Raw genomic sequence first — 26,881 nt, 5'->3', positions numbered from 1 at the left:
TGCTTCCCACAATTGTGTCAAGTTGGCTGGATGTCCGTTGGGTGGTGGACCAGTTTCGATGCACATGGGAAACTGGAGCATGAAAAACCCAGTGGTGATGCAGTTCTTGACAAACAGGTGCCACTATTATTAATACGCTGTTCAAAGGCACTCAAATCTTTAGTTTTTCCCATTCATCCACCGAGGGGCACACACAATCCATGTCTCAATTGTCTCAAGGCTTAAAACTCCTTTTACCAATGTCCTCCCCTTCATCTACACTGATTGAAGTGGATTTAACAAGTGACACCAATAAGGGATCATATCTTTCACATTGTCTGTCCATTTCATGGAAAGAGCAGATGGTATGCAAGATAGATGTGCATTTTTAATGGGTAGCTAGCTACCAATTCTTCGTGGCTAGCTAGCCGGTTATCCCTATTGACTTACTATGGACTTACCCATTCATTGAACTTTCTGCCAGCCAGAACAATGGCAATAGAGACGAACCAAGATATACACGAAGCAAAGTTGTACTTCATAACTATCAGCTAGCTTTATGTGAATCATAATCATTTAAAAATTACCTAAATCGAACATTATGCAAGGTAGATCTCAATTCTTCACGGGTAGCTACCTAACAATTCTTTGTTGCTACAGTTGAAGTCGGAAGTTTACATACACCTTTGCCAAATACATTTACTCAGTTTTTCACAATTCCTGACATTTATAATCCTAGTAAAAATTTCCTGTCGTAGGTCAGTTGGGATCACCACTTTATATTAAGAATGTGAAATGTCATAATAAGAGGAGGGAGAATGATTGATTTCAGCTTTCATTTCTTTCAGAAGAAGTTTACAAACACTCAATTAGTATTTGGTAGCATTGCCTTTGAAATAATTTACTTGGGTCAAACATTTCAGGTAGCCTTCCACGGGCTTCCCACAATAAGTTGGGTGAATTTTGGCCCATTCCTCCTGACAGAGCTGGTGTAACTGAGTCAGGTTGGTAGGCCTCCTCCTATAGAATTGAGGTCAGGGATTCGTAATAGCCATTCCAATACCTTGACTTTGTTGTCCTTAAGCCATTTTCCCACAACTTTGGAAGTATGCTTGGGGTCATTGTCCATTTGGAAGAGTAATTTGCAACCAAGCTTTAACTTCCTGACTGATGTCTTCAGATGTTGCTTCAATACATCCACATAATTTTCCTACCTCATGATGCCACCTATTTTGTGAAGTACACTAGTCCCTCCTGCAGCAAAGTACGCACACAACATGAAGCTGCCACCCTCATGCTTCACGGTTGGAATGGTGTCCTTCGGCTTGCAAGCCTCCCCCTTTTTCCTCCAAACAACGATGGTCATTATGACCAAACAGTTCTATTTTTGTTTCATCAGACCAGAGGACATTTCTCCAAAAAGTACGATCTTTGTCCCCATGTGCAGTTGCAAACCGTAGTTTGGCATTTTTTATGGCGGTTTTGGAGCTCTGGCTTCTTCCTTGCTGATCGGCCTTTCAGGTTATGTCGATATAGGACTTGTTTTTCTGTGGATATAGATACTTTTGTACCCGTTTCCTCCAGCATCTTCACAGGGTCCTTTGCTGTTGTTCTGGGATTGATTTGCACTTCTCGCACCAAAGTACATTCATCTCCAGGAGACAGAATGCATCTACTTTCTGCGCGGTATGACAGTTGCGTAGTCCCATGGTGTTTATACGTGCATACTATTGTTTGTACAGATATGTTGTACCATCAGGTGTTTGGAAATTGCTCCCAAGGATGAAACAGACTTGTGGAGGTCTACAGTTTCTTTTTCCTAAGGTCTTGGCTGATTTATTTTCCTATGATGTCAAGCAAAAAGGCACCGAGTTTGAAGGTAGGCCTTGAAATACATCCACAGGTACACCTCCAATTGACTCAAATTATGTCAATTAATTTATCAGAAGCTTCTAAAGCCATGACATAATTTTCTGGAATTTTCCAAGCTGTTTAAAGGCACAGTCAACTTAGTGTATCTAAACTTCTGACCCCTGGAATTGTGATACAGTGAATAATCTGTCTGTAAACAATTGTTGGAAAAATGACTTGTGTCATGCACAAAGTAGATGTCCTAACCGACTTGCCAAAACTATAGTTTGTTAAATTTGTGGGGTGGTTGAAAAACGAGTTTTAATGACTGCAACCTAAGAGTATGTAAACTTCTGACTTCAACTGTATATGGTTAGCTAACAGTAATAGCTAGCCAGTTAGCTCTATTGACTTATGAGCTTGCGATCTACGGTACATAGGCAGGTAAACATGCCTAAATTAACACAGCATGTATTTATTAACATGTCAAGATAAAATATTGTAGTCAGGCTGTACATGTACTCAAGTAATGTCTGAAAGTACAATTTTTTTTATCTGTTACATTTGACCAAATCACTTTAGTTACATAGATTTGTTGTCTTGACCAATGAAATCTATTCAACATAGCTTGTCATCAAAACTCAAGTCTATTGGCTCTCAAAGTTTAAATGAGTGAAATTCATTTACATGAATGCTATTGAAATTATTAAATGATTCCAATGTCTTGAGTAACGTTGACCTTTTTATGATAAGATTAGTTCAACTTTGAATAAGACCGCAATTGAAACTGTACAGCCTACCTGTGCTGGAGGACATCTGCAAAATGGTACTGGCATACTTAAATAATAAATTAAAGTCAACTCAATTGCACTAAGTTGATCTTTTCGTTTTCTGTCACAATTTACCAGAAAGACGTAAAAAATGTGTAACCGGTACTTAAGTAGTTTTCTGACCATATACTTTTTTATAAACTCTTACTTAAGTAGTTTCTTAAGAGGGTTACGTTGACTTGAGTAAATGTCAATCTAAGCAACAGTACTTTTACTTAAGTACAGATTTGAATTACTCTACCCGCCTCTGTTCACAACACAGAATTCTGAAAGTTTCTAGTTTTGTCTCCTCTGGTCAATGTAGGTAGTAAGATCTGAACCAGGCTTACTTTCACTGCTTTTGGGTAAAGTTTGTGGAACTTGAAAATTAAGTTGATTAAAACAGGTTTCTTTCTCAAATTAAATGTTCATGACTTTGATTATATTTTTTAGGATGGTCTTCATCCATAATCATCAGTTACACGATTGTACAATTACCCCGCCAACCCTATTCATCTTACGAGGTCTTAAAGTAATTCCAAGTGTTTTGTTTAGAAGTGCAATAAGCTACTGAGATGTTTCCTCTAACATGTTCAAGCTGGAATGCACAATTCAAGATATTTTGATGCAACCTAATCCAGTGATTGTCATGAATTTTGGATTGACAATTAGGCCACTGTTGATATATATATTACTTTAAAAATAGGGGTCCAGAATTGGTTTATTAATAGAGACTACTGCAATGCTCTACTCTGGCTACCTGGATAAAGTACTAAATACATTTCAGTTACTGCTAAAAACGGCTGCTAGAATCTTGACTAGAACAAAAAAAATGTGAAAACAGGAAGCCGCTGGTGTAAGATTAAGGTTAGGGCTGATTTACAAAGCGTTACATGGGCTTGCGCCTACCTACTGTATCTCTCTGATTTGGTCCTGCCGTACATACCTACATGTACGCTACGGTCACAAGACGCAGGCCTCCTTATCGTCCCTAGAATTTTTAAGCAAACAGCTAAAAGGCAGGGCTTTCTCCTATAGAGCTAGATTGTTATGGAATGGTCTGCCTATCCATGTGAGAGACGCAGACTCGGTCTCAACATTTAAGTCTTTACTGACGACTCATCTCTTCTGGCCAAGGGGTGCGAAGGGGAACGGGCAAGGCATGGGAGGGACGAACCACCCTTGCTGTCTCTGTCTGGCCGGCTCCCCCCTCTACACCGGGATGCTCTGCCTCTGACCCTATTACGGGGGCTGAGTCACTGGCTTACTAGTGCTCTTCCATGCCATCCCTAGGAGTGGTGAGTCACTTGAGTGGGTTAAGTCAGACGTGATCTTCCTGCCCGGTTTGGCATCCTCTCGGGCTCGTGCAGTGGAGATCTTCGTGGGCCTCGTCTCAGGGTAGTAAATGGGTCTGTTGATATCCCTCTAGTGGTGTGGAGGCTGTGCTTTAGCAAAGTGGATGGGGTTATATCCTGCCTGGGTGGCCCTGTCAGGGGGTATTGTCGGACGGGGCCACAATGTTCCCTGAACCGCCTTTCAGCCTCCAGTATCTATGCTGCAATAGACTATGTGCCGAGGGGCTAGGATCAGTCGGTTATATCTGGTGTAATTCTCCTGTCTTATCTGGTGTTGTGTTGGAATTTAAGTGTTCTCCCTCTAATTTTCTCTCTCCCCTCCCAGATGATGTGAGCCCTAGGACCATGCCTCAGGACTACCTGGCCTGATGACTCCTGGCTGTCCCCAGTCCACCTGCTGCCCCAGTTTCATCTATTCTGCCTGCGGTTATGGAACCCTGACCTCTCTCTCGGTTTTGATCACTAACCATAGTCAAATAGTTTGCCATGGTTTAGGTCCAGATAGCAATGCATTTTACTTTGTGCTGTGTTTCCCAATAAGTAATGTAGTTTTGACTCGGTTGTAATTTGGTTTACTCTGTTTGGATGTTCTGGTACTGAGGCTTCAGTGTGTTAGTAGAAAATGGTTTGTGAACTCAGCCCAGGACCAGCTGGATGAGGAGAATTTTCCAGTGGTGGAAAAAGTACCCAATTGTCATACTTGAGTAAAAGTATAGATACCTTAATAGAAAGTTACTCAAGTAAAAGTCACCTAGCAAAACACTACTTGAGTAAAAGTATTTGGTTTTAAACATACTTAAATATCAAAAGAAAATGCTAAAATATACTTAAGGATCAAAAGTAAAAGTATTAATCCTTTCAAATTTCTTATATTAAGCAAAGCAGACGGCACCATTTTCTTGTTTTTAACATTTACAGAGGCACACTCCAACAGGGGCACACTCCAACACAGACATTTATTTACAAAAGATGCATTTACGTTTAGTGAGTCCGCCAGACCATAGGCAGACGGGATTACCACGTGTTCTTTTCTGCTAAGCATTCAAAATGTAACGAGTACTTTGGGTTGTCAGGGAAAATTTATGGAGTAAAAATAACAATATTGTATTTCGGAATGTAGTGAAGTAAAAGTATAGATACCCCAAAAAACTACTTAACTCAAAATACTTTAAAGTAGTACTTAAGTACTTTACACCACTGCTTTTTTCTTTGCACAGCTCTTGGCATTGCAGGGCTTGGTAATATGTGATATGAGGGGTTCACTGTATTTTAGATGTTTTCAAAACGTAATTGTTCTTTTTGAGTCTTTATTATCAGTGGATACTGGCCTAATTCTGCCCTGCATGCATTGTTTGTAGTTTTCCTCTGGACATGTAGGAGAATCTTACAGAACTCTGCATGCAGGGTTTCAATGGGGTGTTTGTCCCATTGGGTGAAATCTTGTTTTGCAATTGGACCCCACACCTTGCTACCATAAAGTGCAATTGGTTCAATGACACATTCAATTAGTTTCAGCCAATGTTTTTATAGGTATTTCAATTTGAATGTTTTTTTAATGCCGTAGAACGCCTGTGCACTTCCTCAGTTCATTCACTTCCTTTTATTAAGTTGTCCAGTTGAGCTTATTTTTAAACCTAAATAATTGTAGTGTGTGCAGTACTCTATATACTATTGTACCAATTGAGAACTTGTCTAAATCCCTCAAATCTGGATCTTCTCTGGAAAATTATTATTTGTGTTTTGAGGATTTAAGTACTGCTCTAGCAGGTCCAGGCTCTGCTGTAGGCCATGTGCTATGAGTGACAGCAGGTACAGGTCATCTGTGAAGCGCAGGCATTTAACCTCTGAATTGTGGAGACTAACACCAGTGGCTGAGGATTTTTCTAGAATAGTAGCGAATTCCTTGGTGTAAATTTTGAAGAGTGCAAGTCTCAGATTGCAACCCTGGTTAAAGAATGTTATTTTCTTGCCAATTTTGATGCTGCACGTATTGACAGTATACATTTATTTAATAATGTAATATTTACTCCTTAAACTACTTTGTAGAACAGTCATGTATGCCAAATAAAATCAAATGCTTTTTGGTAGTCGATAAAGCAAGTGTACATTTTGGTATTATTTTGGTGGACATGTTTATCTATCAGGTTGTGTAGGGTGTAAAAATGATTGGTCATGCGATGTTTGGGTATAAATCCAATTTGGCTTTTACTCAAGACGTGCTTATTAGGAAAGTTTAGAATGCATACATTTATAATACTACAGAAAACCTTCACCAGGTTACTATTCACATAATGCCTCTAATTGTTAGGGACATATTTGTCTCCGTCCTTAAAGATTGGGGTTATGAGTCCTTGATTCCAGATGTCGGGGAAATAACCTACAATCAGGATCAAATTAAACAGCTTTAATATAGCCAATTGAAATTTTGCACTAGTGAATTTCAGCATGTCATTTAGGATGCCATCAGGGTAAGCATGTTGATGTAATTTTTTTTGAGGGCCTGGAGAGTCAAATGGATTTTGATTGTCCTTTATAGCTTTTTCTAATCCATTCAAATTCATTCATTTGCCATTGTTCTGCTTTTGCATCAATTTGAATGGTGTTGTAGAGTTTTAAAATGGGCTGTCTATATGCCACCATTTTGTAATTGCAAATTCCTCTAGCCAGAAGTTCTTTGTGCTTATGGACTCCAATTAGTGTCAGTTGCTTCTTGTTGTACTGTGCCTTTTTGGTGCGGAGTGTATGTTTATGGAGTTTTAAAGTCTCACAGTAATTAAGGCGTAATTCACCATTATTTGGGTCTCTGTGCTTTTGGTTTGATAGTGTTCTATATTAATTCCTCATAACTTTACGAATCGGCATCAAACCAGTTGTCTTCTCAAATCAAACGTTGTCACATGCGCCGAATACAACAAGTGTAGACTTTCCTGTGAAATGCTTACTTACAAGCCCTTAAATCTTCTCGAACTGCATTGTTGGGGTCAATGTAAATTGTTCGGTGGCGATTTTATTAATTGTTCAGCAGTCTTATGGCTTCGGGGTAGCAGAGAAAACAGTCTATGACTTGGGTGACTGGAGTATTTGACAACTTTATGGGCTTTCTTCTGACACCGCCTACTATATAGATCCTGGATGGCAGGAAGCTCGGCCCCAGTGATGTACTGGGCTGTACACACTACCCTCTGTAGCGCCTTACGGTCAGATGCCGAGCAGTTGCGCATGCTCGGAGTACACGTCCTGGTAATCCATCTGGCGGCTTTGTGAATGTTGACCTGTTTAAAAGGTTTTGTTCACATCGGCTACACATCTGCGTTATCACACAGTCATCCAGAACAGCTGGTGCTCTCGTGCATGCTTCAGTGTTGCTTGCCTCGAAGCGAGCATAAAAAGGCATTTAGCTCATCTGGTAGGCTCGCGTCATTGGGCAGCTCGCGTCTGGGTTCCCATTTGTGGTCTGTAGTTTTCAAGCCTTGCCACATCAGACGAGTGTCAGAGCCGGTATAGTAGGATTCAATCTTAATCCCGTATTGACACTTTGCTTGTTTGATGGTACGTCTGAGGGCATAGCGGGATTTCTTATAAGCGTCCGGTTTAGTCTCCCGCTCCTTGAAAGCAGCAGCTCTAGCCTTTAGCTCGATGCGGATGTTGCCTGTAATCCATGGCTTCTGGTTGGGATATATATACAGTCACTGTGGGGACGACGTCATCAATGCACTTATTGATGAAGCCGATAACTGAGGTGGTGTAATCTTCAATGCCATTGGATGAATCCCGGAACATATTCCAGTCTGTGCTAGCAAAACAGTCCTGTAATGTAGCATCCACGCCATCGGACCACTTCCGTATTGAGCGATGCACTGGTACTTCCTGCTTTAGCTTTTGATTGTAAAGCAGGAATCAGGAAGATAGAATTATGGTCAGATTTGCCAAATGGAGGGTGAGGGGAGAGCTTTGTATGCATCTCTGTGTGTGGAGTAAAAGTGGTCTAGGATTTTTTTTCTCTGGTTAAACATGTGACATGCTGGTAAAAATTGTTAAACTGATTGAAGTTTGCCTGCATTAAAGTCCCTGGCCACTAGGAACGCCGCTTTTAGGTGAGCATTTTCTTCTTTGCTTATGGCCTTATAGAGTTGGTTGAGAGCGGTCTTAGTGCCAGCTTCGTTCTGTGGTGGTAAATAGACGGCTACGAATAATATAGATAAGAACTCTTGGTAGATAGTGAGGTCTACAGCTTATCATAAGGTACTCTACCTCAGGCGAGCAATACCTCGGGACTTCTTTAATATTAAATATCGCGCACCAGCTGTTATTGACAAATAGACATCTCCATTCCTTGTCTTACCAGAGGTAGCGTCTGTTCTGCAGGTGCATGGAAAATCCCGCTAGCTCTATATTGTCCGTATAGTCGTTCAGCCATGTCTCGGTGAAACATTAGATGTTCCAGTTTTTAATGTCCCGTTGGTAGGATCATCTTAATTGTAGGTCATCAATTTTATTTTCCAATGATTGCACGTTAGCAAGAAGAACGGATGACATTGGGCGTTTACTTGCTTGCCTACGGAATCTCAGAAGGCTGCCCGATCTGCGGCCCTTTCCCTGCGTCTTTCCTTCACACAAAAGGCGGGGGGGGTCTGGGCCTGTTCCAGTGAAAGCAGGATATCCTTCTCGTCGGACTCGTTAAAGGAAAAAGTTTATTCCAGTCCGCGGTGAGTAATCGCTGTTCTAATGGCCAGAAGTTATTTTCGGTCATAGACGGTAACAGCAACATTTCGTACACAATAAGTTACACAAAAGGCATTAACAAAATAGCACAACTGGTTGGGAGAATGTAAAACATTAGCCATGTTCGTCAGCGCCATCTTGTCTGTGGTCTTGTTTTTTTTAAATCAATTTCAGTTGTGCTTCATTTGCCTTTTGCCTGAATATACTGATGTTTTTACTGCTAGATTGATGCCTTCTTTACTGTGAGTGGATGTGGTATACAGAATGTTATCTTAGAGTGTTTGGATTCTGGTTGCTTTCTGGTATTCTTCTGTGCTGTTTTGGGACAATCTGTATGAATTTCTGAATTTGTATAGCTTCCTTGGCTGTGAATGTATGGTTGTTTCCATGTCTGTTCTTTTGAGGAACAAGGTCATTTTGCCGTGATCAGAGGTGTTAGTGGCTTGACGGTGAATGAGCTGAGATAAATGGTCAATGTCTGTAATCATATAGTCTACTGTGCTGTGGCTCTCGACCCCCCCCCCTCTCTCAACCTGCATTGCTTGCTGTTTGAAACCCAGTTTTAGGCTGGGTTTCTGTATAGCACATCTGTTGATGTAAAAGGGGCTTATAAATTTGATTCATTCATTCATTCATTCAGGGCCAGTTCACCACCTGAGCAAGTGGAAATGTATAACACATTAGGTTGATTATCTCTAACTCTAAATATAATACCCACTGCTAGTAGCCATGTATTAATCTAACAGTAAATGTGAAGTCCTAAAAAAACTACATATGCACTCGCAATGGCCGATGTGCATTTCGCAAGCTCCATATCTCCAAAGCCATATCAAATATCTCGGTTATAAAACAGTGAGCTACTAGCTCAATATTGAGAGATGCAATAAAAGCTCTTCAACCAGGGACAACAGTAGTCTCTAATGTTAAAACAAACAAAGCATTTTTCGGGGCGCACGTAAGGGGAGACAGATAGTGGTTCGCCCATCACAGCAGGGGGCCAAAGCGAAATAGGCATGGTCGCAAAATGTGACTCAATAATTTGTTGCAGTCTGGAGCCCTGTATACACAGTACACTGAACAAAAATATAAACTCAACATGCAACAATATAAGATTTGACTGAGATTCAGTTCATATAAGGCTCTTGGTCAATTGAAATAAACTCATTAGGCCCTAATCTATGGATTTCACATGACTGGGAATACAGATATGTATCTGTTGGTCACTGATACCTTAATAAAAAAGGTATGAGCGTGGATCAGAAAACCAGTCAGTGTCTGGTGTGACCACCATTTGCCTCATGCAGCGCAAAACTTCTCCTCCGCACGGAGTTGATCAAGCTGTTGATTGTGGCCTATGGAATGTTGTCCCACTCCTCAATGGCTGTGTGAACTTGCTGGATGTTGGTGGGAACTGAAACACGTAGTCGAACATGTTGATCCAGAGCATCTCAAACATGGGTGACATGTCTGGGGAGTATGCAGACCATAGTATAATCCCACCGCCACCATGGGGCACTATTCACAACATTGACATCAGCAAACTGCTCACCCACACGATCCCTTAAACGTGGGCTGCGGTTGTGAGGCCGGTTGAACGTACTGCCAAATTCTCTAAAACGACATATGGTAGAGAAATTAACATTCAACCCTCTGGCAACAGCTCTGGTGGACATTCTGCAGTCAGCATGCCTATTGCATGCTCCCTCCAAAACTTGAGACATCTGTGGCATTGTGTCGTGTGACAAAACTGCACATTTTAGAGTGGCCTTTTATTGTCCCCAGCACAAGCTGCACCTACGTAATGACCATGCTGTTTAAACAGCTTCTTGATATACCACACCGTTTAGGTGGATGGATTATCTTGGCAAATGAGAAATGCTCACTAACAGGGATGTAAACACATGTGCGCACAACATTTGTAGAAAATAAGCTTTTTGTACATTTGGAACATTTCTGGAATCTTTTATTTCAGTTGATGAAACATAGGAACACCAATCCCCCTCAATGAGCTCATTTATGATAAGGCAATGCCATGTTAGGATAGGATCACGCTAAAAGCGGTGGTTGGCATTACAACGCGCCCTTGCACGTTAGGCTACACTACAGCATACAATCTGCACCTCACTCTGCAGGCTATAGAAGTGTGTACTAATCTGCAACACAATGGAGACCAACTCCAAACAAATCAACAGAACAAAATTGTGGAGACCAAATATAAATTATCCTGAGAGACCTGTGACAGAGAGCTACTGTACCACATGCAGTGGTTGACCAGTTTCCACATGAGTCACAGCTCTATAATACTGTCCTTAGTAGAGTGCTTGGGATGCCTCATCCACAACAACATGTGCTAACCATCAGTTTAGAGAGGCTAATTTAAGGACCTCAAAAAGGGGAAACGACAGTGGACAAACACAGTGACAAAGAAGAATTTGGGAGGATAAACTAGGCCTTAAGGCTTTTAAACAAAGTTAGATGTGGTGTTGGTTCACCAGTCGCTAAATATGCAATCATTCAATGGCAGTCAATATTTTTTCAATCAACATGCATGCAGGAAGGCAGATGCATGTAACTCTACAAGCACAGCAATGGATTTGAAAGATGACATAGGTAGTCTACTCTGGAGGGGTGAAGGCATATCCCAATTTCACTTCATTTATTTAGGGTAGAGGGGGAACGGGGTCAATTTTGCAAAGCGCCTCAGCAGCAGTGGCTAATTTAAGTAGACCATGCTCCCACCACCCCCCAAGGAGGCCCATAATATGTGTGTGAGTGAGAGTGAGTGAGTGTGAGAGAGACACACACCAGCTTCTCCTGACTGACTACTCTGCTATGACAACACCACCATCTACAAACACCATAGCAGAAAAACACTTATCTTCAACAAAAATATGCTGCATCAATGGTATGGTGTAGGCTACAGAGTATCTCCTTGCAAACAAACAGTCAACATTCCAGCCAGTGCTTATCTGTGGTGCCAGAATGGGCCACCAGTAGGTCTATTCCTGTTGAGTGGGAAAAAAATAGCATTGGGAAGAAAAAAAAACATGCCTTTGTTGTGCAAACAGGTATGCCATGTGGGACCTTTTCCTTAATCAAATGTCTCTTCTGCCTCTCTTATGTTACAGCCGAGCGGTTCACCCACAGTGCATCTGTCAGAAGTCTTCAGCCATCTCTGAAGATTTCCACTCTCGATTAGGGTCGGTGAACTCACCCTTTGGTCATAAGCCTCTCGATATTTTCTATTGACTAATCATGCGGATGGTCTGTCTTTCTCTAAACAGCTGCTGTCTATGACAGCTTTGCGAGCAGAGTGGCACAACCATCACATTGAGGTTTATGTGACTATGAGCACCACAAGCCAACTAAAATTGTTTCAAATGCTTTGGCTTAAACTGTCAGATTCTAATTGGACCTTCCTCTAAGAAAACAAAATGGTGGGATTCATTTTTGCACTGTTAAAATTGATTAGTGAGGCTAATAGACTAGTGTGTGTGTACCGTTGTCCACAAGCACATGGAGTTGCCAGCTAAATAAGAAAAGTAGCCAGACAGGCTCCCCTCGGGTTAAGACATTTTTGAAGAACAAATTCTATTTTGGTGGCCTTTTGATACATTCTAATGCCTTGATTCCTATTAAGTTCTTGGTCCATACGTGTTAATAAAAGAGCTAGCACGACATCAGCTAATTTACTGAAATAATTAACAAGTGTTTGCAACACTTTGTGAATAGCAGTATGTAATTTATTCCCCCCAAAATACTTGTTTAGCAACTGACCCACAGATGTCTTATTAATAACCCTTTTCACTCATTGGAATTGTCCTATATAGGCCTAAATTGAATTGTTTCTTACAGCAGAAATACAAAAAGCATATTCTTAATAAGCATTGTAGCAATTGAAAGGGAACAGTTTGGAGATGGGATTTAAAAAAAAAAGAAATTATACCAAAGTTGAGTACACAACAGTTCACCTGACAAGACAATCCAGACAGTGTTGATTGTATGTGCATTTTACATTTACTGTACTTTTCACCGCATTTGTTAACAAAATCTGAAAATTCTCCAGATACATTCAGTAACAGTGGCAGTGTAGGCAGTGTAGCCTAGTGGTTAGAGCATCGGACTAGTAACCGAAAGGTTGCAAGTTCAAATCCCCGAGCTGACAAGGTACAAAATCTGTCGTTCTGCCCCTGAACAGGCAGTTATCCCACTGTTCCTAGGCCGTCATTGAAAATAAGAATTTGTTCTTAACTGACTTGCCTAGTTAAAAAAAAGAAAAAAAGAATATTCCTGTAAAATGTGGTGTAGGCAAGAAAAAAAAAAGACAAGTTTTGAGCGAGGCGCCAAATTTCTTTTTTAGCTCTCCTAGCTGTGCCATTGAGGAACTAAAGCAACCACACGTGTAGTTTTTGTTTGGAACAACTCTGCATCCCCACCGTCACACAATTACTGTTTATGTTTATGCAATCCAAAAATCCCCGTTATAAACCGAAATCTGAGTCAGGTGGGCATAATTTGAAACCTTGTTCAATTGCCAATGTGACTCAAAGTTTAACACCTGAAACTGCCATTTCCTACAATCTAGAGCAAATAATACACATAGTACTGTTCAAAAGTTTGGGGTCACTTAGAAATGTCCTTGTTTTTGACAGAAAAGCACATTTGTCTATTACAATAACATCAAATTGAAATACAGTGTAGACATTGTTAATGTTGTAAATGACTATTGTAGCTGGAAACGGCTGATTTTTTTTTTTAATGGAATATCTACAGAGGCCCATTATCAGAAAGAGTGGGAGGCTCCGGTGCACAACTGAGCAAGAGGACAAGTACATTGGAGTGTCCAGTTTGAGAGACAGACGCCTCACAATGTCTTCAACTGGCAGCTTCATTAAATAGTACCCGCAAAACACCAGTCTCAATGTCAACAGAGAAGAGGTGACTCCGGGGATGCTGGCCTTCTAGGCATAGTTCCTCTGTCCAGTGTCTGTTCTTTTGCCTATCTTTAATCTTCTCTTTTTATTGGCCAGTCTGAGATATGGCTTTTTCTTTGCAAATCTGCCTAGATGGCCAGCATGCCGGAGTTGCCTCTTCACTGTTGACGTTGAGACTGGTGTTTTGCGGGTACTAATTAATGAAGCTGTGAAGGGAGTAGTACACAGCCTTGTATGAGATCTTCAGTTATTTGACAATTTCTTGCATGGAATAGCCTTCATTTCTCAGAACAAGAATAGACTGACGAGTTTCAGAAGAAAGTGCTTTGTTTCTGGCCATTTTGAGCCTGTTATCAAACTCACAAAAACTCACCTAGCCTAAAGAAGGACAGTTTTATTGCTTCTTTAATCAGAACACAGTTTTCAGCTGATTATGCTAACATAATTTCAAAATGATTTTGTAATGATCATTGGCCTTTTTAAAATGATAAACTTGGATTAGCAAACACAACGTGCCATTGGAACACAAGAGTGATGGTTGCTGATAATGGGCCTCTGTACGCCTATGTAGCTATTCCATAACAAATCTGCTGTTTTCAGCTAAAATAGTCATTTACAACATTAACAATGTCTACACTGTATTTCAATTTGATGTTATTGTAATAGACAAATGTACTTTTCTTTCAAAAACAAGGACATTTCTAAGTGACCCCAAACTTTTGAACAGTACTGTGGCTTCCGGGTTAAGTGGGCATTGTGTCAAGAAGCAGTGTGGCTTGGTTGGATTGTGTGCACGGCTCTCGACCTTCGCCTCTCCTGAGTCTGTATGGGAGTTGCAGCGATGAGACAAGACTAACTACCAATTGGATACCATGAAATTGGGGAGAAAAAAAGGGGTAAAAAAGAGTTGATCAGGCTGTTGATTATGGCTTGTGGAATGTTGTCCCACTCCTCTTCAATGGCTGTGCGAAGTTGCTGGATTTTGGCGGGAACTGGAACACACTGTTGTACATGGTGATCCAGAACATCCCAGACATCAATGGGTTACATGTCGGTTGAGTATGCAGGCCATTTATTTAACAGCACATTTTATATTAAATAACCTAACCGACAAAATTGGTTGTCACTCAACTAATAAAGCCTAATAATGGGCAAGCCATTTTCCAAACTTTTGAAGCTGGCTACGAATATTGCCTGGGGTTATTTGGTATGCAAAATGACTTGTGGATCTATGACTGTCAACATAATTACATGCTTAGTTCGACACTGAAGTAGAGGACACAGTTGTCACAAAATATTAGGCATTTTTGGGAAGGTAGAAAAAGTAATTTGCTCGGTTTGCGGACCCACTAACCGATGCACTCATATCTTAAACATTTGAACCTGGGCCCGATGCATACCGTGAAACGCTACATCCATACTGTACATGAAACAGTGACCATAAACATTGACACTGTAAATTATTTTATGATATGGAAATGTGAAGTGTTTGTGAATTTGGAGTTCACCTGCGGTAAATTCAAATGATTGGACATGATTTGGAAAGGCACACACACCTGTCTATATAATGATCCCACAGTTGACAGTGCATGTCTGGAGATCTGGAGAAGGGTACCAAACAAAATTATACAGCATTAAAAGATCCGAGAACACGGTGGCCTTCATCATTCTTAAATGGAAGAAGTTTGGAACCACCAAGACTCTTCCTAGAGCTGGCCGCTCAGCCAAACTGAGCAATCGGGGGAGAAGAGCCTTGGTCAGTGAGGTGACCAAGAACCCGATGAGCTCCAGAGTTACTCTGTGGAGATGGGAGAACCTTCCAGAAGGACAACCATCACTGAAAAACTCCACCAATCAGGCCTTTATGGTAGAGTGGCCAGACGAAAGCTATTCCTAGATTCTCTGGTCTGATGAAACCAAGATGAAACTATTTGGCCTGAATGCCAAGCGTCACGTCTGGAAGAAACCTGGCACCATCCCTTTGGTAAAGCATGTTGTGGGGATGTTTTTCAGCAACAGGGACTGGAAGACTAGCCAGGATCGAGGCAAAGACGAATGGAGCAAAGTAGAGATTATTGATGAAAAGCTGCTCCATAGCACTTCGGGACAAGTCTCTGAATATCGTTGAGATGCCCAGCCAGAGCCTGGACTTGAACCCAATCGAACATTTCTACAGAGACCTGAAAATAGCTGTGCAACGACGCTCTCCATCCAACCTGACAAAGATTAAGAGGACCTGCTGAGAGGAATGGGAGAAACATCCCAAATACAGGTGTGCCAAGCTTGTAGCGTCATACCCAAGAAGAATCGAGACCAATCACTGCCAAAGGTGCTTCAACAAAGTACTGAGTAAAGGGTCTGAATACTTATGTAAATGTGATTTTGGTTTTTTATTTTTAATACATTTGCAAAAAATTCTAAAAACATGTTTTTGCTTTGTCATTATGGGGTATTGTGTGTAGATTGATAAGAAAAGAAAAAACTACTGAATCAATTTTAGAATAAGGCTGTATTGTAACAAAATGTGAAAAAAGGGGTCTGAAAACTTTCCGAATGCACTGTATTTAAACCCTTATTTTTAGCACAGGTCTCCATATATACTTCCATTCATTTTTTTCAACTGGTACCAGGGATCTTCAGACGAGTCGTGAGGCCTGTGGGCTACAGCAACAACTGACATGTACGTGTTCGTGAGCGTCTCACCTTTCCACAGTGGGGTCATATTAATGTGTAACCCAAACTGTGTGGACGCCACAGACAGAAGTTGGCAGATTGGCTGTACTGACTTTAGACAAGGCAAGACCCAAACACACAGATACACCAGGGTTTGTGTAAGGAAAATGTGATGTAGGATATTTGACCGGCAACATTTTAAATTTACCAGGCATTTGACAAATTTATCAGGGCCATATGCATTGGGTACGTAACTGCCTCCAGCTCATTGCAAAGTGGTGCTTGACGTGCTGATGAAGCCTGCCTTCTGTTGCCGTTTGATGCCACGTTCAAAACAAACCTGGGAACTCTGAAATCTCCGGTAGATCGCTAGAAAATGCATAACGTTCATTCTCGCGGGAGGGGGCTTGGCTGACTTTCTGACTAGCAAATTGAAAAGTAGCCTAGTTAATTTAGGTGGAAAAAGTAACAGGCTTAAAAGGAGTCTAATCGGCTGTTTAGCCGACAGCTGGCTCGAGTGGAAAACACTGTGTGTGTGTCTGAGAAAAGAGGGAGAGGAGATGGCTGGCTCCTCTGCGCTGCACCTGTCGAGCTGTCTGACAGTATGACCTGAGCTCTGTGTCGCTCTGTCCTATCTATAGCCATGCCCATCCGGCCTGGCCCCAGCATTCCCTCCCCCTGCACCCACATTATGGGACTGGAGAGGAGTAATCTGAGCAGCAGCCGCACAAATGCACAATCATACACACCTCCAAAACCCTAAGCGTCAAGGGGTAGATCAGATCCTCTGCTCACACTAGACTACATCATCTAGGGCTCCATGAAGTTGGCACACCCTGGATGTTATGTCAAAGTTGACGTTGTTTATCTTCAGTACTAGTGTTTATAGTTGCCATGGAAACAAACATTAGGCTAATCGTTCAAAACCCTCCCCTTATCAGACCAGACGGAATGTTAGGCGGACCCCTTCAACACACGTTGCTAAATTATATGCTGCTACGTGTGATAACACCCAATCATAAAATAGCCCAAGCATAGGTAGATAACTTGTTGGCTGTCAAACAATGTTCAATCAGGCGTTTTGCACAACAGAAAACTTGTTCTACCTTTCTAATCTAAAAAAAGAGGATGTGAAATTTGAAATACGTATTTGCAGATAGTTGCAAAAATAGGCCTGCCTCTACCATTATCATGAACTACATAGAGGGTTCGACATTCAGGTACATTTTCTAGTGGCACACCGGGCCAGTTCCAATAAAAACTACTGGCCTGAATGAAAAACAAATACTCTCCGGGGTAAGACAGCAAAGTGAAAGATGCATGGGTAATTTTAATAGCAGAGGCCTTAATTTTCCATTGGGGCTGAAAAAGTATCCTATTCAGGGTTCATACAGACATTGGCAAGTCAAATTCAAGGACTTTCAAGCACTTCATTTTTTTATTTAAGGACTTAAATGTTATTTTTAATTGTAAAAACAGAAGAAAAACAAATCCCCCAAAATGAATGCAAAAAAAGTATGCATTACCATATTGCATTTAAAAAATAAAAAATGTTTAATTGAACTTTCCAACTGCATTATGCATTGACATTGACATTACTTGTACATTCTAGGGATCCTTGGGACTAGAGGTCAACCGATTATGATTTTTCAACGCCAATACCGATTATTGGAGGACCAAAAAAGCGAATACCGATTATTCGGCCGATTTTATTTATTTATTTGTAATAATGACAATTACAACAATACTGAATGAACACTTATTTTAACTTAATACAATACATTAATAAAATCAATTTAGCCCCAAAAAAATAAACATGTTCAATTTGGTTTAAATAATGCAAAAACAAAGTGTTGGAGAAGAAAGTAAAAGTGCAATATGTGCCATGTAAGAAAGCTAACGTTTAAGTTTCTTGCTCAGAACATGCAAACATATTAAAGCTGGTGGTTCCTTTTAATATGAGTCTTCAATATTCCCAGGTAAGTTTTAGGTTGTAGTTATTATTGGAATTATAGGACTATTTCTCTCTATACGATTTGTAGAAACTTACCTTGGCTTGGCTTCTTACTGCATTCACCTAACAGGCAGGTTACTCGTGAGGCAGGTGGTTAGAGCGTTGGACTAGTTAACCATAAGGTTGACAAGGTAAAAATCTGTCTTTCTGTCCCTGAACAAGGCAGTTAACCCACCGTTCCTAGGCCGTCATTGAAAATAAGTATGTGTTCTTAACTGACTTGCCTAGTTAAATAAAGGTGTAAATATACATATATATATTTTTTTAATCGGCATCCAAAAATACCGATTGGTATAAAAACTTGAAATCGGCCCTAATTAATCGGCCATTCCAATTAATCAGTCAACCTCTACTTGGGACATCCGTAAACCCTACCCACAACCATTTTAAATGTACAACTTCAATGGGTTAGGGACCTCTCAAAAACCCCAGATCGCAAGGACCATGTGCATGTGAAACTGTTTTTTAAAATCAGTTATTTAATCAACACTGAACAAAAATATAAACACAACATGTAACGTGTTGGTCCGATGTTTTATGAGCTCAAATAAAATATCCCAGAAATATTCCATAAACCAAAAAAAATGGTTCCCTCTCAAATGATGTGCACCTATTTGTTTACATCCCTGTTAGTGAGCAATTCTCCTTTGCCAAGATAATCCATCCACCGGACAGGAGAAGCATTTCAAGAAGCTGATTAAACAGCATCAATGGCACCAGAGAAGAAGGCTGCCGTTTTACGGTCCCTTAACCAATAGTGCTATTGTGTGTTTTTTCCAAGTTATTTGTATCTTATTTTGTACATAATGTCTCTGCCACTTATGACCTAAAAGAGCTTCTAGATATAAGGAAAGAGATTACTCACCCAGTACTGGAAGATTTTTTTCTTTAATGAATCAGACGCAAAGGATTTACTCCAGACAAGGCCCTCATGACCGTCATTCGCAGGAGAAAGAGACAGATATTGGGGACGGAGGTCTGGGTGCCTTGTAAGGATCCGACAGCGAGTGGGAAATCTGTGTTTACCGTCGGTCCTATTAGTCAACGTACAATGATTGGATAATAAAATAGACAACCTACGAGCATGTATATCCTACCAACGGGGACATTAAAAACTGCAATATCTTATTTTTCACAGAGTCGTGGCTGAAAGACGACATGAATAACATACAGTTAGAGGGTTTTACGCTTTTCGGCAGAATAGAACAGCCACCTCTGGTAAGACAAGGGGTGACAGTCTATGTATATTTGCAAACAACAGCTGGTGCACGAAAGCTAAGAAAGTCTTGAGGTTTTGCTCGCCTGAAGTAGAGTATCTCATAAGTTGTAGACCACACTAATTACCAAGAGAGTTTCCACCTATACTCTTCGTAGCTGTCTATTTACCATCACAAACTGATGCTGGCACTAAGACCACACTCAATGAGCTGTATACAGCCATAAGCAAACAGGATAGCGCTAATCCAGAGGCAGTGCTCCTAGTGGCCGGGGACTTTAATGCAGGGAAACTTAAAATCAGTTTTACCAGAATGTTAAATGTGCAACCAGAGAACAAAAAACAAAACAAAAACTCTAGACCAGCTTTACTCCACACAGACACATTCCAAGCACTCCTTCCATAATTCTATCCTCCTGATTCCTGCTTACAAGCAAAAACTAAAGCAGAAAGCACCAGTGTCAATAAAATAAGTGGTCAGATGAAGCAGATACAAAGTTGCAGGATCGTTTTGCTAGCACAGACTGGAATCTGTTCCCGTGATTCTTCCAATGGCACTAAGGAGTACACCACTTCAGTCACTGGCTTCAATAAGTGCATCGATGATGTCGTCCCCACAGTTACAGTACGTACATACTCCAACCAAAAGCCATGGATTACAGGCAACATCCGCACTGAGCTAAAAGGGTAGAGCTGCTGCTTTCAAGGAGCTGGAAGCTTATAAGAAATCAAGCTATACCTCCGACGAACCATCAAATAGGCAAAGTGTCAATACAGGACTAAGATTGAATCGTCTTACACTGGCTCCAACGCTTGTCGGATGTGGCAGGGCCCGCAAACTATTACAGACTACAAAGGGAAGCAGAGACACGAGCCTACCAGACGAGCTAAATTACTTCTATGCTCACTTCCAGGCAAGCATCACTGAAACTTGCATGAGAGCATCAACTGTTCCTGACGAATATGTGATTACGCTCTCCGTAGCCGATGCGAGAAAGATCATTAAAACAGGTCAACATTCACAAGGCCAGATGGATTACCAGGATGTATACTCCGAGCATGCGCTGACCAAGTGGCAAGTGTCTTCACTGACATTTTCAACCTGTCCCTGAATGAGGGACAAACACCATAGTACCCTCAAAGCTCATCACTAAGCTAAGGACTCTGGGACTAAACACCTCCCTCTGCAACTGGATCCTGGACTTCCTGACGGGGTGGTAACACATCCACCATGCTGATCCTCAACACGGGGGCCCCTCAGGGGTGTGTGCTCAGCCCCCTCCTGTAATCCCTGTTCACTCATGACTGCATGGCCAGGCATGACTCCAACACCATCAATAAGTTTGCCGATGATACAGTGGTAGGCCTGATCACCGACAAGGATGAGACAGCCTATAGGGAGGTGGTCAGAGACCTGGCCGTATGGTGCCAGGACAACAACCTCTCCCTCAAAAGTGATCAAGACAAAGCAGGTGATTGTGGACTACAGGAAAAGGAGGACCGAGCACGCCCCCATTCTCATTGACGGGGCTGCAGTGGAGCAGGTTGAGAGCTTCAAGTTCCTTGGAACCCACATCACTAACAAACTAACATGGTCCAGGCACACCAAGAGTCGTGAAGAGGGCACGACAAAGCCTATTCCCCCTCAGGAGACTGAAAAGATTTGGCATGGGTCCTCAGATCCTCAAAAAGTTCCTACAGCTGCACCATCGAGTGCATCCTGACTGGTTACATCACTGCTCGGCCTCCGACCGCAAGGCACTAAAGAGGGTTGTGCGTAGAGCCTAGTACAGTTGTCAGAGGAAGGCACCAAAAATTGTCAGACTCCACCCCCCCTCCTTTTACACTGCTGCTACTCTGTTTATTATCTATGCATAGTCACTTCAACTCTACCTACATGTACATGTTACCTCGAATAACCGGTGACCTCACACATCGACTCTGTACCGGTACCCCCTGTATATAGCCTCGCTATTGTTATTTTACTGCTGCTCTCTAATTATTTGTTACTTTTATTTGTAATTTTTTTACTTATCTATTTTTTTACTTAACACTTATTCTTAAAAATGCATTGTTGGTTAAGGGCTTGTAAGTAAGCATTTCACTGTAAAGTCTACACCTGTTGTATTCGGCACACATGTGATAAATAAAATTTGTACACAAGGTACACCTTGTGCTGGGGACAAGGTATCCGAAATGTGCAGTTTTGTCACAACACAATGCCACAGATGTCTCAAGGTGAGGGCTGCAGGAATGTCCACCAGAGCTGTTGCCAGAGAGTGGCCTTTTGTCCTCTACACATGGTGCCAGGGCAGCCTAGTGGTTTGAGCGTTGGACTAGTAACCGGAAGGTTGCAAGTTCAAACCCCCGAGCTGACAAGGTACAAATCTGTCGTTCTGCCCCTGAAAAAACAGTTAGCCCACTGTTCCTATTTTTAATTTGTTTTTAACTGACTTGCCTGGTTAAAACAGCTTCTTGATAAGCCATGATATGCCATACCTTTCAGGTGGATGGATTATCTTGGCAAAGGAGAAATGCTCACTAACAGGGATTTAGTTAGTGTGCACAACATTTTTGAGAAATAACCTTTCTCCTTTAACAAAATCAAACACTTCTGGGATACTTTATTTCAGCTATTGAAATATGGGACTAACACTTCACATGTCACGTTTATATTTTTGTTTAGTATACATCAAGTCCTCTTAATTCACAGCATTTCCCTCACTCAGTCAACAAAACATTTGCAAAAGTTTCCCAATTAGCAGGTGAGATGGGGGCCACTTGTCACGTGAGGAACCTTAGCCATCACCCTGTTGCACTCAACTAAATGATTATTGCCCTGTTGCACTCACTTCAGGCATCATGAAGTGCTTTGAGCGACTAGTCAAGGATCATATCACCTCCAAATTACCCGATACCCTAGATTCACTCCAATTTTCTAACCGCCCCAATAGGTCCACTGATGATGCAATCACCATCACACTGCACTATCCCATCTGGACAAGAAGAATACCTATGTAAGAATGCTGTTCATTGACTACAGCTCAGCATTTAACACCATAGTACCCTCCAAACTCGTCATTAAGCTGGAGACCCTGGGTCTCGACCCTGCCCTGTGCAAGCCTGTTCTACTCAGTGTGACACTGTGCCATTCTCTTCAGTAGTCCTCTGCATGGCTTACAGCTATCATTGCCCAGGATAGCACTGAAACTGTGTAATACGGACTATGAACTATGACTCACTCAACTCCCACACATTCACTTACAATCAATGGCACAGTAAGTGACTGTCTGATCATCTCTCTAACATTATGATCCTTACGAGAAAAACTTGATAGGCCTACAGTACATGTGGTGAATCCTCCTACTTGGCTGATGGTTTTGCAAGCAAGCTGCTGATATTTTAAGTGACTGACAGCCCAGCAATGTAAGTGGCCTCCAATGTGGGGTGGTGATAGCGCAGGCTCAAATTCACAGTTCTTCTCAGCAGGACAGTGATCCGTGTCCAGCACAGGCCGACCAGGCAAGCACTCATAGCCTAAGAGAGGATGACTGACCTCATGCAATTACTTTTTTCTGGTGCTTTGTTTGGAGGGGAGTGGTGGTGTGTGACAGGTTGGAGAGAGGTTGGCCTTATGGACCCACTGCACACACTCACTTGGCCTCACTGTTCTGTGCACATCTAGTTCTCTCCACAAAGAAACCCTGATTCATTCAGGACAAGACCTGGCTGGGTGGGTCAGATGACTCATGATTCTATATAACAGGCTTGTATGGTTAAAGACGGAAAATGTAACCTTGTTTTCTGTGCCAAAGTATGAGGCACGACCAAGAAGTCCCCAAGTATGAGGCAATTCACAAGAGCTCAGACAACATTCACTTCCAGTCTATGTGAGATCCTGTGTTCTGTTCATCTGTAAGTTAAGCAAGGCAGTCAATCACATGGACTCAAAAATCTACTCTGCTGATTCTTTAGGCTTTTCCCACACTGTGGCAGTTTCATCTAGCCACATAATTATGCAAATACAGCACAATCGTTCTCAAAATAGTAATGAACTATAACAATTACATAACAAATGCATGGGCCTACTATGTACGCTGAAAACAGTTGCACAGCCTCTACGAAAAGGCCAGGAATGACAGCCGGGTAGTTGAGGAACATGGAATAATCCTGGGACAAGTCATTACAGGCCATCCCACCTTCCTTGCCCCTACCCTCCATTTTCCCTAAATCTCTTCAAATCAATCCTACTACACCATTGCAAACCAGCTGTCTGCACTCGCCAGAGCTGAGACAACTTGAAGGAACCTGAATATCCACATTACAAGCACATCTCAGACTAAGCAGAGCTGTGTGTGAACATGTGTCAGGATATGCTTCAGGGGGCTGTTTGCTGCATTCTCCTCAGTTGGTGATGTTGGGTATGGGTTGAGAAGCCTACATTTAAAGTAATACATCCAAGACGGCTTGCCATGCAACCTTTTATAAATCATCAAATTCAAACTTGTCTTTGACCGCATTTGGGGAAATACATGTCTTCAGTGTCACCACAAACAACATCCAATGTGACTTATGTACTAAATCACTTTTGCACTACACATAGGCCTACAATGTGAGAGAAGCTCAGCTAATAACACCAGTTAAAGATCTTAAACTAAGAAAGAATCACAGATATTAACTAAAAGCAGGGAGGCTCTGAAATGGATGGTTAACTTACCTCCCGGGCAATGCTACTAAGGGCTTCATCCTCAGCTGAAAACCGGTCCTTGATAGGGGCACGCTTTCTACCTGGTGTCCCCATGGCTTCTGTGCAACTGCAGCTCCACCAACACGTTCAGGGCCAAATTAGAGCAACACAGTGTGGGGGGAAAAAAATCTGAAAAACATGAATGATAGGGCTGTCAGATCCACCTCTATCACCTTACATGAAGACACTAATATTTTACTGAAATTAGATGATCTGATGCCTTGTTTACATTAATAAATCACAATTTCAAGATCAATTGAAGACCACTCCATGATGAAGCGCTGGGAATCTCAGTATTGAACTAAGTCCTTGGACATAGTACAATGTAATGAATAGCATATTACCAAGACGTAGCTGAAACTCAATCAAATAACCCTGAATTGAGAGGGATGTACAAACTTCCCTGCAAGCACCCGCATGCATGTTGTGTGCACACTGAGGAACACAATCACACAGTGCATTCCTACAAAATATTCTGCCATGGCCAGAGTGCATTCCTACAAAATATCCTGCCATGGTCACGGATGTCTGGGTCCTATAAGAGTGTAACACTTGTGGCTGACATTGGCCAGATGCTGACAAACAAGCCATACACACTGACAAACCTGCAAAATATTACAAGTATGAAGTTGTAGAACGCTCAAGTTGTTCTGTGCGGAATGCAAAGAAAGAGTCTAGATTCTTTCCAAGTTGCCTTGTAAGGTAACACAAGTTTACATGAGGTCCACAAACTGACACAAGTTATATCCTTGAATCAAACATTAGCCTGCTCAACTCTAGCCTTGAGGCATGTTTATTGTGTACCCCCCACCATTGTAAAGGCCAATTGATACTTGGCCTAAATACACAACGACAAGTGAAGATGCTAGCCATCTATTTTCTTAGACATTGACTAGCTACAGTTGACATTGTTTTGGGGAAATTATTACATAGCTGAAGTTAGCTGGTTACACGGAGGTAAAAGTTCCAGCTAAGCACAGGGCTTGGGGGCTTTACCCATACAGCTTGATATGGTTTGCTATAAATTAATATTTTATTGTTCGAGATGTCAAAGTTACCTTACAAATATTTAGCTAGTGTGTGTTCTGACAAAAGTTTAACGTTACCAGCGTCACGTAACGTTAATGGTTAGCACAGGCAAGTTACAAGAAAACGCCCAGATAAGGAATCAGCTAACGTTAGCTAACGAACTCGGCGGTTATAAAGTCAGACGGTGGCCATAAACCTCCACGATGACACAATTAGGATTGCTAGTTAGCTCAACTTACTAATTATCCATCATTGTGAACTATGTCCCCTTGCATGGGTAACGTTAAAATATATTTGTATAACTCATTGTTCTGGCTGTGTGGTTAAACTCTTGGAGCGAAGATACCTAGCTAGCTCAATAATTAAAACGCCGAGGGAGCTCACGTTAGCTACCGTTACAGATGGAGACGTTAGCTAAATCATTCCTAACGTTAGCTACAGTAGCTAGTTAACTACCCGGGCGGGGATAACGTTAATTTAATTATTGTATAGTTAACGCGTTTTCCAAGCTAGAAAGTTAGCTACTTCCCTGGGCTGGCTAGCTAGCTAGCTAGCATAAACACATTGTCATTGGGAAAGTGTTTGGTAGCTACCTAGCTAGCGCTAGCTTAGTAGCAAGTAAACCCCATGCCATGTTCCCTCGACATGAAAAGCTATGACCCTGGGCTCTTACCCTTCCTTGGGACCCAAAACATAAAAATGAGGTTTAATTGAATCCTGAGATGTTCTTTCCGGTGTAATGACCCCAATGCAAAAGAGAAGACCAATCCCTTTGAGCAGTATAAATTTAGCTGGCTAGCTGGTTAGCCAGCTACTAGCTAGCCAACCCCAATTTCTAATGTGTGACAGAGCAAACTGACACTGCTCTTCACGTCACGCCTTTTCAAAGAGATTCGCCTGGCTCGTAGAAGCTTCTAAACGACGTTGATGTTTCCAGGATTTGCTCTTTCTTCGTCTTGGTTGTTAAAATACTGTACAGTGGTTCCTCCCAAAGATTGACAGGTTTTTTTTTCCTCCAACTGACAGCTGTGAATCAGTGGGAGTGGGGGTTTCTTTTTACAAAATTCCCTATAAACACGCCACTTCGACACAGCTACGACCGGAAGTGAGTTTTTCGTGAGGTTAGGATAATTCAATTAGGAAACGTTCTCCTACCTGCTACGAAAAGTATCTTCCGGTCGTAGCGGAATCGAAGAGAGTGTTTTAGGGAGTCGTCTTTTTCCTCCACTCTCTCCCCCCATGTCCTCTTTACCAGAGAGGAAGAGACGAAGCGAGAGGTTTTACTCAGCCCGAAATCTGTCCAAGAAAATAAGCCCACAAAGTATAACGAAGTGAGGAATTTTGCATGGAGGTCAGAGTGTGGAATTTGGTGAACAAAACATGTAATTGCTGATTTGCTACGTGACTTTAGTTGAAACTCATTTACTGAATTTCTATACAATTTAAAAACTAAATGCTATTTGGAGAACATAAAAAGAAGCAAACATTTGCCCAGCCGTTATCACATTGGATGCTGTGATTTTATTTACCTCAGTCGATCTAAGAACACATA

General features: G+C 41.6%; 1 protein-coding gene across 7 annotated transcripts in view; it reads right to left on the bottom strand.

Annotated features, from left to right (window-relative positions):
• The window catches only part of lrrfip2 (leucine rich repeat (in FLII) interacting protein 2), a 61,652-nt gene extending 35,053 nt beyond the window's left edge, over positions 1–26,599 (bottom strand). For 2 of the 7 annotated variants that reach the window (XM_064932075.1, XM_064932076.1), the window contains exons 1-2: positions 26,003–26,464; positions 24,271–24,429 (exon numbers count right to left, since the gene is read on the bottom strand). In XM_064932075.1, coding sequence (XP_064788147.1) covers positions 24,271–24,354 — 84 coding nt within the window. In that variant the 5' untranslated portion in view covers positions 24,355–24,429; positions 26,003–26,464. The other 5 variants (XM_064932073.1, XM_064932072.1, XM_064932074.1 and 2 more) reach the window with 5 other exon arrangements.
• Positions 26,600–26,881: the final 282 nt, after the last annotated feature.

Source organism: Oncorhynchus masou, chromosome 23 (genome assembly GCF_036934945.1).
Source record: "Oncorhynchus masou masou isolate Uvic2021 chromosome 23, UVic_Omas_1.1, whole genome shotgun sequence".
Lineage (NCBI taxonomy): Eukaryota > Metazoa > Chordata > Actinopteri > Salmoniformes > Salmonidae > Oncorhynchus > Oncorhynchus masou.
This window is presented reverse-complemented; position numbering and strand designations above follow the sequence as displayed.